The 19,198-nt window shown below is 48.0% G+C and overlaps 1 protein-coding gene across 2 annotated transcripts in view; it reads right to left on the reverse strand.

The window, feature by feature from the left end:
* Positions 1-18,759, reverse strand: part of LOC147883524 (transcription factor RF2b-like) — a 35,004-nt gene extending 16,245 nt beyond the window's left edge. Inside the window, exons 1-4 of one of the 2 annotated variants that reach the window (XM_087399696.1) lie at positions 18,683-18,759; positions 17,380-18,453; positions 9,972-10,104; positions 9,680-9,764 (exon numbers count right to left, since the gene is read on the reverse strand). In XM_087399696.1, the coding sequence (XP_087255822.1) occupies positions 9,680-9,764; positions 9,972-10,104; positions 17,380-18,227 (1,066 nt within the window). In that variant the 5' untranslated portion in view covers positions 18,228-18,453; positions 18,683-18,759. Of the gene's footprint in view, positions 1-9,679; positions 9,765-9,971; positions 10,105-17,379; positions 18,512-18,682 lie in introns of both variants that reach the window. The other variant, XM_087399695.1, reaches the window with a different exon arrangement.
* Positions 18,760-19,198: the final 439 nt, after the last annotated feature.

A 19,198-nucleotide genomic window follows, 5' to 3' on the forward strand; every position in this document is an offset into this window, starting at 1 on the left:
TGCAGCAGCAGCACAGAGACCTTGAGTTCGGCGATGGAGATCTCCACACGTGCATGCGAGCCTTGAAGACTGTGCTGACCAGCTAGCTTTTAGGGCGCCAAAGCTGCCTAAACATCCATGCGTGTAGGCGCAGCTTCCAGGAGCTGCCGACCAGCAAGCAAGGAGAGGAAAATGGGCACCTAAAACACTCGCATGAAGGCAACAAAGGAGGCAGCAGGAGATGAAGCAGTGGCTATGGAGGCAAAAACAGAAGCAAATGGATGAAGGAAGGAGGCAGAATTGAGGCGAGAATGAGCAGGCTGCATAGGAGAGGCGGCTGAGCAGAGTTAGGGTTTGGGCAAGGATGATAAATTAGGGTTAGGGCAAGGGTGACGTGGCAGCTATGGAAGGTGGCTCTGATACCATGTTAGAAACATGGTGGAGGGAGATAGAGAGAGAGAGTTAGGGTGTGAAGAAATAATGCTCAAATCAAGACATGAAGAAAGGCTTCCATTCATTCATCAAGTACGACAAGACAAGTGAAGTACAAGCCTTATATAGACTACTCACTCACACACTAGCACCTAGTGCATATAGGATAAGTCCCATGATGACAGGTGGCACTCACACAAGACTCACACATAGACTAGTACTAGATCACCTAGTACTACACACCAACACTTCACACCAACACACTCTCTGACTATGATATCTCCAACAGAATGTGCTCTCGGCACTCTCTGTCTGGCGCGAGATCTCTACGTCCCTCTCTCAGAGACACCATGTCGGCTCTCTCTGCTGATCTAAGTTGCCCTCATATCAGCTAGCTCCTCCTCCATTACTCCACTGTGTCCTAGCACTGACTCGTGTATAGAAGTCTATGACGCATCACTGTGCCCGGTCAGCCTCCATGTCCTGTGGTCTAGCCGCCTCTTGCTGCTCTCTGATCCGTCACAGGAGTCTCTCCCTGTGCCGGCGCATCTCCATCAAATAGAGCCCAATACAAACCTGATCATAGAAATGGATCAGTCGTGATAGAGGACCGAAGCCACTCCCCTCCAGGTAGAGACAGTGGTAGCATCCTCGTATCTCATAATAGGCTAGGCAAATACAAAGAAAATGCTCCTCTATCTCAACCGCCCTCAGCATTCATGGCATGCAAATCCTCTGCTCTTTGGGTATACCTGCAGCTTTGTTTCGTCACATCAGTCCAATGGCAATCCTCAATCCATGTGAGACTCCTCTATCCTCGAGGTACTGGGGTCTAATGATGAATCCCTCCTCCGATACTCTCAAGAAGTGGTCGCGATAGAGCTGGTTCTTCGTGGGGAACTCTTGGTCCCCTCCCCAAGTCAGAGATATGTGAAGCTGGAGGAGATCTAATCGTAAGAGAGACAGAGACAGAAACAGAGAGAAGAGAGAGAGAGAGAGAGAGAGAGAGAGAGAGAGAGAGAGAGAGAGAGAGATGTATTAACGTCTTCTAGAGGCCTCGTGGACCTATGAGACGAAGTACAATCACCAAGAGTAAACCATACAAGCCATTGTGGGCTCTCTAAGCTAGAAACAAAGTAGTACTCAAACTCAAAATCAATACACATAACCAGGTGCCAGGGTGGCTCTCCTGTGGGCTCCATAAACATCTCGTATCTATGTCTGCCGAGAGTTCTCTCTCGATGGTGGGGAGGCATGGTCTCTGTGATCTCTGTATCCTACGGGCCATGGAGAGAGAGAGAGAGAGAGAGAGAGAGACAGAGAGAGACAGAGAGATCATTGAAGTCTACAAAAGACCGATGGGTCTATGAGACTAGTAGAAAAATTGATGCAACAAGCAGAAGGCTAGAGCTACTAAGCGAGCATCATCACCGCCAAGTCCTAAAAAGATGCATAGTCATATATCATCAGTAGTGGCATAATCATCATCCTCATCAGTACAATGCGGTCTCATAATGGTGTGGGTGTCACGGGGAGCTCAACAGGAAGGCGAGGTCGTGCAAATGTATATACCTAGATGAATCCAGGAACATTCCCAAACTCATCCTCTAAAAACACAACATGTGCAGTTTCAATCTCATGATAGTCACTCACAAGGTTGAAAACCATAAACTCCATCATGCATAGCAGGGACTAGCTACTATGACATCCCCACTGACGTCATCAGCGCCCAATAGTGGGTGTAGACCATAGTATAAAAATATGCTCTCACACATACAAATCCACACACCTACACATACTTGAGCATCCATTTATACAAAGTCTTCGTACTGAGTTTCTGTCGCCACTCCGGAGGTGAAGGGCAGACTCAGCCATGATGAAGGCTAGCACTAAAGGAGAAGGCTAATCAAAAGGTAGTCCAAAATCTCTTCATTCAAGCTACAACTGCTTGTGAAGTCTAAACATTTTCATTTTAGTCTCTCCCCGACGGGCATCTAAATCTAAATCTAGTTGATAGGGCAACGCACCATTTAAGATAGAAAGAATTATCACAATACCAGCAAGCCGCAACTTGGACGAAAACTTCACAAGGTGAAATTTGCATGTCCGCTAATACGGCAAAAGCATATACCTAGATGAATCCAGGAACATTCCCAAACTCATCCTCTAAAAACACAACATAGTGCAGTTTCAATCTCATGATAGTCACTCACAAGGTTGAAAACCATAAACTCCATCATGCATAGCAGGGACTAGCTACTATGACATCCCCACTGACGTCATCAGCGCCCAACAATGGGTGTAGACCATAGTATAAAAATATGCTCTCACACATACAAATCCACACACCCACACATACTTGAGCATCCATTTATACAAAGTCTTCGTACTGAGTTTCTGTCGCCACTCCGGAGGTGAAGGGTAGACTCAACCATGATGAAGGCTAGCACTAAAGGAGAAGGCTAATCAAAAGGTAGTCCACAATCTCTTCATTCAAGCTACAACTGCTTGTGAAGTCTAAACATTTTCATTTTAGTCTCTCCCCAACGAGCATCTAGATCTAGATCTAGCTGATAGGGCAACGCACCATTTAAGATAGAAAGAATTATCACAATACCAGCAGGCCACAACTTGGACGAAAACTTCACAAGGTGAAATTTGCATGTCCGCTAATACGGCAGAAGCATATACCTAGATGAATCCAGGAACATTCCCAAACTCATCCTCTAAAAACACAACATAGTGCAGTTTCAATCTCATGATAGTCACTCACAAGGTTGAAAACCATAAACTCCATCATGCATAGCAGGGACTAGCTACTATGACATCCCCACTGACGTCATCAGCGCCCAACAGTGGGTGTAGACCATAGCATAAAAATATGCTCTCACACATACAAATCCACACACCCACACATACTTGAGCATCCATTTATACAAAGTCTTCGTACTGAGTTTCTGTCGGCACTTCGGAGGTGAAGGGCAGACTTAGCCATGATGAAGGCTAGCACTAAAGGAGAAGGCTAATGTGCAGATGTATAGCCAGTGATGGAGTGCTAGCGGCTGTCCGTGGGCGCAGTCCGTCTCGATCTCCTAGCGATGACCTTGCTCCTAACCAAAGCTACTGTAACTCCTGTGGGCCATGCTCGAGGCCTGAACAGGGATGGAGGTCGCTAAGTGTAATCTACATGTCTGTCTGCTGTCTGGGGAATCGGACTGTGTGTCAGAGGCCTGTATCTGCGCCCTGAGTAGGTGCTCTCTGTGCCAAAGTGCCTCATGAAGGAAAGCAGCAAGGCACCCCTGGTCTGGGTATGAAAGAAGCCTAGAGAGGGACACAAAACCATCTGAGAGAGAGAGAGATAGAGAGAGAGAGAGAGAACAAATCTATATTGATGTTGCCAAGTCACACTGAAAATAGAAGCTCCACCACAAGTCCAAACAAGAAACCACTCTCTGTTGGGGTAAAGGCACATTGCCACCCCTTTATTAAAGATATGACACCTATGACTGTCTGAAGACAGTCATAGGGTGAAAAACCTAATCCTAATAAAACTTAAGAGTTTGTGGTGTGGCTCATCACTTCACACCCACATCTTTTGAGTCTCCTCTCTCTCTCTCACTCTCCCTGGTTGTACTTCTCCCTCATTTCTTCCCTCACAACATATTTTTCTTCCCCCACAACTGGTATCAGAGCCTACCCTTCCCTCTCAAATTCAATCTACCCACTCCCTCTACCTCTATCTATCCCCTCGGGCCTCGGGCCCTCAGCATTGGGCAGGGCAATGCAGGGCAGCAGCGCAGGCAGCAGCGCAGGGCAACGCAGGCAGCAGCGCAGGCAACGCGCGGGCAACGCGTGGGCGCAGGCAGCGCACGCGTGGGCGCAGGCAGCGCGCGGGCAGCAGCTAGGCATCGAGCCGATTCGCGCACCGTACAGTTCGTGTACAGACGTACGGCCGTCCGTACCGCCGTACGAACACCGTACGGACGCCGCCGTACGGACTGCGTCAGGGAGCTGTATCAGGGAAGGTGCATTTCGATCTGGAGCTGCATCAGGGAAGAGCATTTCGGAATTTTTTTTTTCTCTCTGTTCTGGGATTTCGTACCCTGCACAAGTACACAGGTACAGTTTTCTTTGGGGAAAGAAGGCAAAGAGAGAGCATTCCCGGCTGTTCAGTCCTTCAAACTGTGTTTTTTTTTTTAGGTACAGCAAGTACACTCTTGTCCCTCGTGCTTGAGGTGACTAGTACCACAGTGTGTGGTGGTTGCACAGTAATCTTGTTTCGGGAAGGTAATGCCTTGATTTTGCAGAGGAGTTCTATGCTTTTGCTGAGTGCAAATCTCAGCACATGCTTTTGTGCAGTTTTGCGAAGCTAAGGGCATCAAACAGGAACTCACAACCCCTCATAATGCATCTCAAAATGGTGTAAGTGAGCGGATGAATCGAACTATTCAGGAGAAGGTTCGATGTATGTTGTCTTATGCTGCATTGCCCCATGGCTTTTGGGCAGAAGCTGTGCAAACAGCAGTTCACATAATCAACAGGTCGCCTAACAAGGCTTTGGGGTTGAAAGTGCCAGAAGAGGTGTGGTCTGGCAAGCCACCCTCATATAAGCACTTGCGTGTGTTTGGCTGCGAGTGCTTTGCTCATATACGCAAAGAACTGCGCACCAAACTGGAGCCAAAGTCTTCCAGATGCATCTTTATGGGTTATGGTGACGAAGGTGAAATGGGGTACAGGTTATGGGATCCCGTTAAACAGAAGATTATACGCAGCAGTGATGTCATCTTTAAAGAGGATAGTGTACACAAAGAACCCGTGCAACCTGTGGAATACAGGAGGGTTGTTTATGATGATGTCGGACAGCAAAGAATGCCCATTAATATGCAGCAGCAGGCTGCTGCAGATAACCCTGTTCAAGAGGGTATACAGGCTGAAAATCAGCCAGATAATGTTGCCAATGATGCACCACTGGATATGCCAGCAAATGGAGCTGTAGAACAGCCAGATATGGTGGTACAGCCACCCGTCATGCATGACGAACAGGCTGGACAGCAGCCTAATCCGGAACATTTTGTTAGGAGGAGCACCCGTGTACAACGGCCTCCTGACAGGTTTGTCCCAGGAGCCAATAATGTGGCTGATTTTATTATGCTGACAGATTGTGGTGAGCCTTCCAACTTCAAGGAAGCTATGGGAAGAACAGAGAAAAGGAAGTGGGAGAAAGCCATGCAGTCAGAAATGGACTCCCTACTTCAAAATGATACATGGGACTTGGTGCAGCTACCTGCAAGCAGAAAGGTTTTGCCATGCAAGTGGGTTTACAAAGTCAAAGTGGATTCAAATGCTTTACCAAGGTATAAGGCCAGATTGGTTGCCAAGGGATTTAAGCAGGAGAAGGGCATTGACTTTGATGAGATCTTTTCCCCTGTAGTCAAGATGACTACTTTGAGAGCAGTATTAGCTCTTGTTGCTCATGAGGACATGGATTTATGTCAGATGGATGTGAAGACTGCTTTTCTTCACAGAGATCTCCATGATGAGATCTATATGAGTCAGCCAGAGGGATATGCTGTTAAAGGGAAAGAGCAGCTTGTGTGTAAGCTCAAGAGGAGCTTGTATGGACTCAAGCAGGTGCCAAGAGAATGGTACAAGAAGTTTGATGCCTTCATGCAGTCCCAAGGGTATCATAGGTGTGAGACCGATCATTGCTTGTACACCAAACGGGCAAAGGATGGCAGTTTGATGCTACTCATTCTATATGTGGATGACATGCTGATTGCCAGTAAATCTCAGCAGGAGACTAGTACTTTGAAGAAACAACTGCATAAGTCTTTTGACATGAAAGACTTGGCTAATGCAAATCATATTCTTGGCATGCGGATTACTCGTGACAGGTCCAAGGGACTTTTGTTTCTGTCACAGAAGGAGTACATTGACAAAGTACTGCAGAGGTTTAAAATGGAGGGGGGGAAGTCTATTAGTACCCCGTTGCCTCCACATTTAAAACTCAGCAGTAAGGACAGCCCCAGATCAGATGATGATAAGGCTGAAATGGCCAAGGTTCCGTATGCATCTGCAGTTGGTTCTTTGATGTATGCCATGGTTGCCACTCGTCCGGATATTGCTTTTGCGGTGGGAGTCATCAGCAGGTATATGGCAAATCCAGGCAAGCGGCACTGGGAAGCAGTGAAAGGTGTCTTGAGGTATCTCAAGGGTACCAAAGACTTGTGCATATGCTATGGTAGGCAGGATGCATTGGTGCATGGTTTTACAGATTCAGACTATGCAGGGAATGCAGATAACCGGAAGTCTACTACCGGTTATATTTTCACATTTGCAGGAGGTGCTATATCATGGGTGTCTCGGTTGCAGAAATGCGTTGCACTGTCAACCACTGAAGCTGAATATGTTGCAGCCACTGAGGCTTGCAAGGAAGCAATATGGCTTACTCGGCTGGTGGGAGATTTGGGCATTACAGGAGATATGCCAATTTTGCATTGTGATAGTCAGAGTGCTATCATGTTGGCAAAGAATCCGGTCTTTCATCAAAAGACCAAGCACATAGATGTGAAATACCATTTCATCAGGGAGGTACTGGAAGACAAGCGACTTGAGCTTGTGAAGGTGCATACTGATGATAATCCTGCAGATTTGCTCACTAAGAGCTTGCCTACAGAGCGGTTTGCACATTGCCGCCACATCATGGGATTAGGATGAGACCATTCTTATTTTATGGTCTTGTATACAGTAACTGTATATTGCTGTAATTTTTATTCTTTTCTCCCCTTTAGGCACATTGGCCTTTAGGTGGGAGGTTGTTGGGGTAAAGGCACATTGCCACCCCTTTATTAAAGATATGACACCTATGACTGTCTTAAGACAGTCATAGGGTGAAAAACCTAATCCTAATAAAACTTAAGAGTTTGTGGTGTGGCTCATCACTTCACACCCACATCTTTTGAGTCTCCTCTCTCTCTCTCACTCTCCCCGGTTGTACTTCTCCCTCATTTCTTCCCTCACAACATATTTTTCTTCCCCCACACTCTCTCCTACATATCAAAAGCCTCCTTGCACATTCGTGAGATGGGAATTGTAAATCTATATTGATGTTGCCAAATCACACTGAAAATAGAAGCTCCACCAAAAGTCCAAACAAGAAACCACGCTCTCCTACATATCAAAAGCCTCCTTGCACACTCCTGAGATGGGAGTTGTGAAGGACAATGTGCTCCATGATTCTGTGGTGGCGAGGAGACTGCAACCCTCTTATAGGCATGAAGAGCCTACAAATGCCTGACATTTGTATATGGCTCTGTCCGTTTTTAAATTTCTGTTATATTTGCTTCTGCTGCATACTGCCACATTAGCAGCCAGGCTTGGCTGATTTGACAGCCAGGAATGCTATCGATCTGTCTGATGAATGGCTAATCCATGATGCCATAATACATATGCATCCATCCATCCACCTATGCTTCTGCTCATGGATTCTCCTGCTTTGGGGGCCTGTGAGTAGGTGGATGTCCGTAAAATTAGGGTCACGTATGATTCAGCCCGAGGGGCTGAACCATACTCCAATCATGCTTCCGTACCCATATCACATATGCATATGGTAACAGATGGAAAAAACTATGATCCAAGCCTCCATCTGGCCCAAACTCCATGCCTAGCAGAAGCCTTTCTGCCAGCACATGATCTAGAACAGACTTGCCGTGCATCTGGAAGCCAGCGTGGCTTACTGGAGCAGGAGCATGAAGATAGTGCACGGGATGGACTAAGAAGAGGCAGGGACAGAAGGCACCTATGTACGAATTTATATGGGGGCCGGGGGCAGGGCTGAACCAGGAGCAAACAGGCTGGAACGGGTCCAGCATGAAGGCAGAGGCCGTACACCTACTGAACACCAACCAGTGCATGCCAAGTATCATCACTACACGTCCTGGCAGGGTACCATGCATTGCTGCTGCTCAGACTCCTCCAACCAGCCAGGTACATCTTTGGGTGCTGCCCATGTGGCAGACCTGATTTCTGCTTGTTCTCTTTGTGCTTGCTGCCCACATGGCAGCCCATGTGCTCCCCATGTGGCAGCCTAGCTTTCCTTGTCAGACCAGCCCATTGGCAAACACTGCCCACATGGCATCTAACAAACCCTGGTCCACCTCCCCCTTGCATTCCTGATTTGGCTCCTTATAGATGGGGAGGTGACCATCTATACTCTGGCACTGGTTGCTACAACCAACGCTGGGGGTGCAAAATATTGTAAGCATATGCCCAGGAACCACACAGTGTTAATTCAAATCACACTTCTTTCCTTAATGTGTATGAGTGCATAGAGAGAATGTACAAAATGTGTGCAACTGTGCGCCACCATCTAGCAATAGGATGGTGCCTAGATATGGACCCATGTGACTCCAAGAGTGTCCTCCTAGTGGCACCTTCAAAACACTGTCAGCCTGCGTGCTTTACTTAAGCTTCAGTGGAGACACACCTTCTTTGCTGCTCCGATGGAGAGCCAATGGTTAGGCAGTGTTCCTGCTTGATTGCTCCTTGCTCCTTGACCTTTGACCTCCTTGCTGCTTCTGTCTGCAGCCAATGGTGAGGCACAAGTCTCCCTTAATTGATGTCCTTCCTGCTGTTATGTAGGCAGCCTGGTACGAGGACCTCCCTGCTTCTGTGCAGGCAGCCCAAGGTGAGCTCCTGGAACCCTGAAAACTCGATATTGAATGCCCCCCTTGGGGTCCTGTATGTAGGGCTGGAGCCCCCTGGAAACCAACCGACCAGTCTGCAGACTGACCCAGCCTGTACTGCAGACAAAAGTCTTCCCATTTGCTGCGACCTGCTGCATGCTCCTGACCTGCCCCAACCTTTTTGTCAGCTCCAAATTGCGCCTGTGTGCTCTGCAGGTCTGCAGATCTTGGCCTCGACAACCCAGCCTTGCTGTCCTTGCAGTGAGTTCTCTGCTCGAGATTGGTGCTGACTCGAGACGCTTTCTTTTGACAGCTTTCCATGCTGTCTATGTGACCACATGGCAGCTTGCATGCTGCCCATGTAGCAGCCCTGCATATTCCTTCAGTTCTGCCCCCTTGGATGCCCAGTGGCATCTCTGCTATGCTGCTGTAACACCTCCCCCATATCCTCATTTGGGAGCTCACGGGTGGGGAGGTGACCTAGATAAACCCAACACATTGATTCTCCAACATAAACAATATTTCCAGGAAGCGAAAAAAAGCATCATTCTTATTCAAGTAACCAATAAGGTGCAACCTCTTACCACTGCTAAGATGTGCCTCCTGTTCCATAGATTGCAGTTGAAACTTCAATTCATTGTTCTTTGCCGTTAATACTGTTGTATCCTTCTGTAAAAAGAGAAGGTCATGTAATAATTTCTATGAAGGGGACAAGCTCTGTACCTATCAGGCACCATCATAATAATGGTTCTACTTCATAAATGTACCAAGATTTGCAAGATATACAACCACAAAGTGCAATAGCATGCTGCTCAATAAATGCATACAAAAGTCTGGCTAGACCTGCCCACCACAAAATGTGGCACATGAAAGTACCTGCATCATGGTAAGCTGTGCTGAGAGAGCAGTGGCTTCTGTCTGTAGAGCCTGAACTTTGTGCTCTAGCTCCCCAATATACCGCATTTTGCGCTCCTTTGAACGAGCAGCAGACTGCCTGTTCGCTAAGATCCTGTTCAATCAATTTGAGCTTTACATCAGATTGCTTGCGAGTGCATGAGTCTACCACTTGAGAAGTACACTCCAGTTCAAACAAAAAACATTGGAAACTATCAAAGAGAGACCCATGTCTACCACTATGTAATAAATTGTATATCCTCATCATAAAAGCATTCAAATCTAGTGTTTTCTGAACATCAGCCTGATTTCTTTGCCTTACAGGTGACGCCATTCAAGTTTAAGCCATACTAAATCCATTCCATGAAAAGGCAGGAAAAAACATAAAAGAAGCCAAAAAATGGATTTGTATGGAATTGTCTTCATCTGATGGTCTTGGAAAAAATTGCATCAACCCCTGGCAAATGCATTTAATAAAACACCAACTCCTCCTTCCTCCTACATGCCCACTCTCTCTCAAATTTACAGCCCGTCCTTCAGCTGGGAAGATGCTACAGAACTCATGGTTTGACGCCAGGAGATGAGACTTACCTCATACAGGAGCAGGCTTTGGGACACTTGATGCGATCTGAGGCACAAGGGATTTCATGACGCCTAACGTAATGTAAGATGCGAGCGTTCCTCTCCCATAGGACGGACGCGGTGATCCGATCTTCTCGGGGAAGCGATCCCACCTTTGCATGGGGGCTCTTGTCCAAAAGGAAGCCACCTATACCTATCCGGATCCAGATGTCTGACACCTATGCGACATCCCTCTATGATGTCCCAGCTCGATATGTCCACTCTCCCCAGGCCCACCAGCTGCATCCTTTTTACTCTCCACCACCATGAGGGATTACGGATTGAGCACTTTGCACATGGACAGGAGGTCTTGGCCCCAACTCCTAGCATATATGTTCAATCATGATGTATGTCGTGGCTTTGCTCCAGCCATGCGGACCACCACCATTGTGTTGATACACAATGCAGGGGATCCCATGGATACTAGGCATTATGGCCCTCTCATGATTGGTCATACACTTGCCAAGATCTATGAGTCGGTACTAGAGAGAGAGATCAGCTCCAACATAGAGACACACGGGCAACGAGCTTCGGGACAAGCTGGTTTAGGAGAGAGCATTCCCCTCTCGATCATATCTTTACTTTGAGGAGGCTCCATATTGTCTCTCTAAAGTGGAACGGGAGGCAATCGCAGGACAAGGTGCGGGAGTTACTTGAGAAGAATTTCATTTCTCATAGTACTTCTCCCTTTGCCCCCCAATGCTTTTTGTGAAAAAGAAAGATGGTTCATACCAAACCAAAGGTGCATTGATTAAAAGGATCTCAACAAGGCCACTCTACAAAACACATTTCCAGTTCCTAGGATTGATACAAATCGTGTTGTAAACTCAATGTTTGCAAACCCTTGTCACCCCATCGCTATCCATGCTGGTCCACGTTGACTCTGTTAGAAAAGTGACCGCTCACACACACAAGGTATCCCGCACAACGGAAGACTGATGGTTAGCCCAAGAATTACGCGCAGAAGTGTTCACTATGGAATCAATGCTTCGTCAAGTGTGTGTACTTCACAACATTCATGTGTATGTGCAGACTAGCAAATAGACTGTGCTCAGAGACAAATATAGAAGCAACACTTTATATTTCCATCTGTCCACAAACTGGACAAGATACAATACCAAAAGGTTCTCCTGCTAAATGCCTAGGGCCTCTAGTTCTCTGAGCCCGCATGCTCCACTTAGCGAATGTAGACTCTCTGTCCAAAGGATCTCTCCACCTTGCTGTCCCTCAGGGTCCCTCTCTGAGCAGACCTGCTACTGCGATGAGAAAGCAGAAGGGGACGTTGTCGTTCTCTTGCGCGATGGCAGGGGTGTCGAAGTGAAAGAAGCTGCTACTGAAGCAGAGAGGGAGGCGGCAGGAGAGTGAGAGGTAGGGACGCGGGGGATGGAGGGCGGGTAGTGAGAGTGACCATAGAAGGGAGAACTGAGGCGGGGGAGGGGACGGGGGAACCCTGGAGGGGCAAGGGAAACTGAAGAGGAGGAGGGGGAGGGGTCTGGGGGGAGGGAGGAAAGGGGGAGGGAAAAGGACAACCACAGGTCCCGCCTGCTAATCACGCTCGCTAGGGCTCTAGATCGGCTCGTCCACAGCCCTCATCGGGCTAGTGTTTGCGGCTTCCGCCATCGCCGCATCTGGAGCTCCTAGGGCTCTCTACTGGTACAAGGATGGGTGCGGAGGCTGAACTTCTATAGCTGGAGGATCGGCTAGATGAACAGTGGTCTCTACTGCTGGGGGAGGTGGCTCTTGCTGTTCCTCTTTCGAGGCCTCTCGGTCAACCCTGTCCCTCTCCCTACGGTTGGCCCTCTGTTTGCGGCGTTTGTGGACATGCTTGCTTGATTTCTTTTTCTTTTTAACTTGTGTCCAGTTCCCTTCCAAGGGGGTAACCCATGGGGTCTGAGACTCCTGCTGCTCCTGTCTGAGAGGGAATTGAACTCGGGCCTGCGGACTTTGCCTACTCTGTGGAGGCGCACGCATCTGTCTGCATCGAAGATACTAGCCTGGTAACCCGTAGATCTCCACCCTCTGGCAAAGTGTGCCCCCTTCCAAGGTCTCGAGAAGGATTAGCTTTGGAAGGGACTCCGGGCTCTCCACCACCAGTCTGATCCTGGGGACTCCATCATCTGCTAGAATCTGGCGGGGACTCGAGCACTGTGTCAAATGCCTGACCAATGGAAGGGAGGATGGCTCGATACTCCTTAGGGAGCCCTGGGAAGCGGAGTGTAACCAAAAACCGTGGAACATGGTGTGTCGTATCCATGTCCTCTACTGTGAACCCATGATACCAAGGAAAGAGGTAGACAAGGTGCGCGCCAAGGAGTATGGGGCTCTACTCCACAAGTGTCGAGGCAGTGTCAGGGGAGCTTAACTGGATGAGGAAAATGCCTCGTCCATAGATGGTGACCTCCTGGATGTAGTCGCCCTCTAATGTCAAGCTCGCCTGGATCCACTCTCGCACCTGTCTCCATATAGGCGTGAGGCCCACAATTCTGCCCACAAGCGTCTTGTCTTGGAGGGACTGAACTGCCTATTCTACCTGTTGCTTATCAGCTGGGGAAAGAAGAACTTTAACGGCTGTGGGAGTCGAGGGTGCTGCCATAGAGCCCTCTGGCCAGACCAAAGGTCACCACCAAGATTTTCTTTCGCCGTAACAAACATGAATGCTCCCGCTATAGGGAGGCAAATGAAAAAGGATGAAGCGGAGAGGCGGAGAAGAGAGAAGGAAGGGCAAGGGAGGAAGGAGGGAGCAAGGGGAGGAGGAGAAGGAAGGAATGAAGAAATGGAAAGAGGCAGGAGAAGAGGAGAAGAAGACGGTGGGGGGAGGCGGAATGGCAAGGGGGCGCACTGGCAGGAGGACACAAGGGCGAGAGGAGGTGCGAGGCGGCAAGGAGGGGAGGCAAGGAGACGGAAGGAGGAGGGAGCGGGGACAGGGGTGGAGGAGCGGCAAGGGGAGGCGGAGTGGGGAAGGCAACGGGTGAGGGGCGGAGATGGAGCGGGGGAGAAGGCAAGGCAGGGGGCGGAGGTGGAGTGGGGGAAGAAGGCAGCAAGGGGAGGCGGGGGGAAGGCAAGACGGGGGACGGAGGTGGAGCGAGGAAGGCAGGGCGGAGTGGAGAGGGGGGAGGGGCGAGGCGGAGCGAGGACGAGGGCGAGGCAAGGAGGCAGGGTGGGCAACGGGCGGAGCAAAACAGGCCATCGCGGGCAAAGGGGGGGAGCTCACCGAGCAGCACCTCCATCCAGCCTTTTTCCATTCACTTTCTTTGTTTAATGACATAAAGGCTCGGCTCGGCTCAACTCGAGACTCAAACAGCCAAATGCCAAACCCTACAGACTCAACTAGATCAAGAAATACCAAAGCCTTGAACCTCCAAGCTCAACAAGGACCACAAGGGTTGTGCAAATCAGTTCGTCACCCTACAAGAGGTCAAAAAGTGCAGAAAACAGTGCCAACATCATAATAAAAAGCTAAAGCAAATGGAATTGGATGTCACAGTATACAATGCCATGCCAATCCCAAGTTTCACAATAACAGCTCTCGCCATAACCAGTTGAGAGACACTAAAGTCTTAATTGGATGCCTTGAAGAAAGAATTGAGTGAAGAATTGAGAAAAAATAAGCCGATAGATGCAAGCAACCTCAAAAGACCCCCAAGGCCAAAGGACTGAAAGAGCTAAGGTGATCGATGCCTTGCGAACATTTGCTTCCCACACAATATGAAACAAGGTGAAAATTTCACTAGGCGTGCCAAAGGAGGTGTAAATTAGGAGAACCTTTAAATCCCCTCTTACGTTATCCTTCCACGATATCATTCATTTAAAGATAACCCCACCCTTAGATTAGGACAACCTTTAAATCCCCTCTCACGTTATCCTTCCCATAATAGCATTCATTCAAGGCCCTTGCACAATCCCCATAGATAGAGAAAGGCAAAACAAGCGGTTAGGCATTTGCCTTTGGCATGCCAAAAAGACTCCCAAGACCAAAGACGTTGAGGATCCAAATTCACCTAGTGCCTTGAGCCACACTACACTCAACACACCTTGTAGTTGTCAAACGAGCCTTAGTGCTAAGTTAGCACACAACCATCTTGGTTGAATCAAATTAAAGTGCCTCAAGCGCACCAAAGGCATGTTCACCACTAGCTGATCTCACTACGTAACGAGGCCAAGATAGTCTTCCTCCTAATGGAATGGCTACCAAGCCTTATTACCATATCTTTGGACAACACTCCACACACCTATTCTTATGGCCCCCTCCAACAATCTGATTAACAAGAATATTCGAGACCATCTACCGATACTACAAAAGCAGCCCCCTCCAACAATCTGATTAACAAGAATATTCGAGACCATCTACCTATACCACAAAAGCAACCGGGGTTGGCCTGTGGTCTACAGTCGTAAGGACTGGATGCCAAGTAAAACACAAGTACATGCCAAAGAATAAGTACAAGAACCGAGTATTGATGCAACCAAACCTACTGAACCAAGCACATCCAAAGTCAAGTCAAGCAAGGTATGCCTACATGAACTCGAGTTAGGAGTGACCATAGTCTCAACTAAGATAAAAGGGTAGATTCCAAAAGCCGCCTTTGAAATTTTAAGCACTACAGGAAAGTCAAATCTAGTCAAGGTAAGCAAAGTGCATTAAAGGTAGAGGATGGCTGAGGACATGCTTAAGAGGCCAGAATAGCTAAGACAAAAGCAAGAGGGCTACCCCCCCCCTAACACCAAGTTTTACCATCTTTTATCAACCGAGCTTCAACCACACATCCCCTACCAATTATTTGCTCCCACGAGTTCGTTTATATATTGCCTATTTTGCAACGGACTCCCCAGCAACAATCCATTGCCAAGCAAATCCAACAAAATGCATTACTTAATGTGTGGCAGCTTCCAAAAACAAATGGAGGAAATCGCTAAACCTACCAAGGCCCTACCCTCAAAGCATGTGCATGTCCATTGGAGACCGAACGAGGTCAATTGCTCAAGAAGTTGAAGTCCGAAAGTGGAGTCTCAACCAAGAAAGCTTGCTTCTCAATGGCAGTTGACCAAGTAGTGTCCAAGGCACAAACTCGTGCCTCAAGACAAATCGAAAGAAAAGCATCCCGCCCTCCTAGTAGCATCCTTAGACATTCAACACAAAGATGCAAGGTGAGAACCTTGGACACCTTGCCTAACAAGCACTTGCAAAGCCCTAGTCCCCAAGTCAGTTCAGCACCACACCCACATCAACCTTGATGCCCCTTCATACTTCAAATTAATTGCTATGCTTTGGACTGTGGGACACAGTTCCATTAAAGCCTAGCAGAGATGTTAACCCAACGGTCGCCCCCAACAGAACTTGAGACAAGTGATCGACCGACCTGTAACCACACTAAACATGGAGTAGCATCAACATCTCAGGTCAGACATTCAGAGGTATGTATGCAGCTTCAAGGCAAAGACGTACAACAATGCTTACGAGCTTGCTAGCTCGTGAGCAAGGGTCACAGACCCAAAGGCCCTCTCAACAAGAAGGTCAAGAGACCTCATGACGATAAGTTCCGAGGCCAGTAGTATCTCAAACAGCAAGCCAAAAACTAGCGACAAGTATGGGGGTTTTCTCAATGCGAAGGAGAAGCACAGGCACAATAAGGAGCATCTCTCTATTATCATTGCCATTTGCACAACCACAATAAGCAACATTGCCCCCATTTGCATCCTCTAGTAGTGCAATCATTACAGCTTCCCTTTATAAAAAGGATAGTGACCTTTGTACGTGTTACCTGTTCAATAACACACGAGAGCCTCTTGAACTGGTCCTCTTGCTCTACCACCACCAGTTCCAGCAGCAGTTAGTACAGCATTTCCCACAGCAGCAGTCATAGAAGTTTCTACAGCTCTAGGGACAGCCACAGGCCATGGACCAGTAGCGGCACTCAGTCCTTCAGCAGCAGCCCATACAGTCCTCATAGCTTCTCCATGGAACCTGCTCTCATGGGTTTAGTTCTCCCCTAGCCTCGGCCCTCTACAAGATAGCTTCAATCAAGGATTGTTTCATACTCTCAGCCTAGCCCTTCAGTGGGCATGCGCCCTTCAATGAGGGGACCAACAGTTGTATAGAGGGGTATTACTGGTAATTGCCAGGCCCCAACATAAGGAAAGATAGCATAACCATGACGTGATGTCTTAAAAGCAATGTGATGTCTTAAAAACAATGTCCACATCTCTCTCTCTCTCTCTCTCTCTCTCTCTCTCTCTCCACACTTTCACGCTAGAGGTGAGAGCACCAAGGACCTCTACGTGGGAAGGCTGAGGGTGGGAAGGAGGATTGGGTGGAAAAGATTTCCAAATTCTGGTGGGATATCAAGCCAGGCCAACTTATGATTCAAAGATCGAGTCCCCATAGTGAATGATGGATTCACCTAATTATAAATTCCAAGATAACTCACTGACGTCTTTTTCGACGAAGTGCCTTTGCAATTATCATACTATGTCATAGGTAAAAAGCCACCAAATTTCAAAGAAACGTCTCTTTCAACGACAGGTAAAAAGCCAACAAATTTCAAAGAAACTTCTTCCAAGGCAATCTGATACCAACTACACTCGACCAAAGCAAAATTATGGCACCAAGACCCACCTCCAAAACGCATTGCAACACTATTCCAGTGAAGCCTTATTTCAGAAAGCAGACATGTATGACTAAATAACATCAATGAAGAACTCATAAGATCCAGCTTTTGCTGTGATATTCACCAGGGCTATAGCACACGTCAAAGGGATACAGAGAACAAACCTCTTAGCTCGTTTGGGGTCTATCAGAGCAAGTTCTGCTAGCTTATTAGCAGCAGCTGCCTTTTTCCCCTCCAGTGACTCTATCGAAGAAGTAAAAATGTCGTTCTTTAAAGCAGAGGAGCCATCCATGGAATTGCTATGAGAGTGCCTGGGCCTTGCTCGTTCTGTAAACGACTCGTCTGTCAAACCAAATGCATCCTCGTTACTATTAAACTCTGCCAGCATTCGGTCCACTGAGAGACTTCGTGCATGGTGGGGAGAGGGAACATTCAAGCAGTTAGTTTCACCAGATGCCTTTGTTACAGGTCTTTCCATTGATGCATAGGATGCCTTCGTTTTGTCCATGTCTAAATGCATGGACAGCAAATTGTCCCCTAGTTCATCTGATAATGTTGATAATTCTGAAAAGGGTTCATAGTCAAAGATAATATCATCAGGCAAACGAAAAGCAATTTCTGACTGTGCTCTTCGATGGCCTCTGTGGCGATAAGGAGTATCGGATACATTATGCAAGTCCGAACTAAGGTTGCGGACGTGGTTTGACGTGCCAGCAGACCCTGAAGATGTAGCTGCCTCTTCCCTGGACATATCCATGAAGGCACGCCCACTTCTAGCAGATGATTCGGAAAGAGAGGGAGCCTTTAGAGTGAAAGCATTCGCAGGGGATGGATAACCCACGTATTTTGACTGATGAGGGAAATGTGGTGGAAATGCACCGCGGCTGGGTTTTGTGCCACTCTTTGAGTTCGTATTTCCATTCTCTCCCGAGCCTTTTGAAGTATTAGCTGCAGCGAAATCTGACTGCAACCGTTCAACGAAGGCTTCGTAACCCTCCCATAAGCCTTCCATTTTAAGAGCTAAGCATTTTCCAATAGAGCAGACAAAGTCTTCGGCTGCTTAGATATAGCGCTTCCCCACGCCTTTAGGAAAATCCTAAACATCACAAGCGTGCATTTTGCAGAAATTCCTCAGGTTCCTGCAGGATCCGTTCCTCCCTCCACCGCGAGTAGCCACCCTCTCTTCGATCTTGCTCCTGCTCTTCAGACTATCAGCATTGGCACGATCCGATCCTCCTCTGTATGCAGAGGGGAAGGCAGGATGTCAGCTTCCCTCGTCTCACTTTCTACGAGTCTCTGCAAGATTAGCAACCGAATTAAGTCACAGGAAAAGCGAGGGAGCTGCAAGCAAACAAGACCCAAAATGCAAGATAGAGGAAGAAGAACCCAAAGACGAAAATCTGTGAGTGAGGCTATGAAACAAAGGAACGATGAGAGTGCAAGACCAACAATCGAAATAGGCCTTACGGGTGGTGTCTAAGGTGTTGGAGGGGGAGCAGAGAGAGGAAAGTGAGATGGGTTGCGAGAAATCAGGCGGAAATTGCTGCGAGGCTCGATATAATTGAAGCTTGGCCAAAGGCTGCACCTATTTATTTGGTACCCCCCCCCCCCTTATGAATGCACTTCACCTTCTACTAGCCTTTCCCCATTCACCACATCAACTAGCCCCTCACTCTCCTCCTTGTTTCCCTTCCCCCGTCCCTTCCCATGTCGTGCGTTCTGACTCTTGCAATCACCCTTCCCGCCGCTCCGTCCCCCCCCCCTGCCCACCCTGTGTGTGCTTGCTTCAAAACTCCATTGTCAACAATGATTGGAACCCGCTCTTGTGTGTAACTCCCCTAGCACACCAACCGTCGCTCGAATGGGAATGTTGTGCCTTCACGATGAGCAACAGAACAAATTATTGCCGAAACAAATGAGCAACAAGACGGATTCCTCGTCTCTAATAGGGCGTGATAATGCTGCATGTTGGCTCCCACATTA

The sequence above is a fragment of the Dipteris shenzhenensis genome, chromosome 28, assembly GCF_047967505.1.
Source record: "Dipteris shenzhenensis isolate YYH24624 ecotype China chromosome 28, Dip_SZ_1.0, whole genome shotgun sequence".
Classification (NCBI taxonomy): domain Eukaryota; kingdom Viridiplantae; phylum Streptophyta; class Polypodiopsida; order Gleicheniales; family Dipteridaceae; genus Dipteris; species Dipteris shenzhenensis.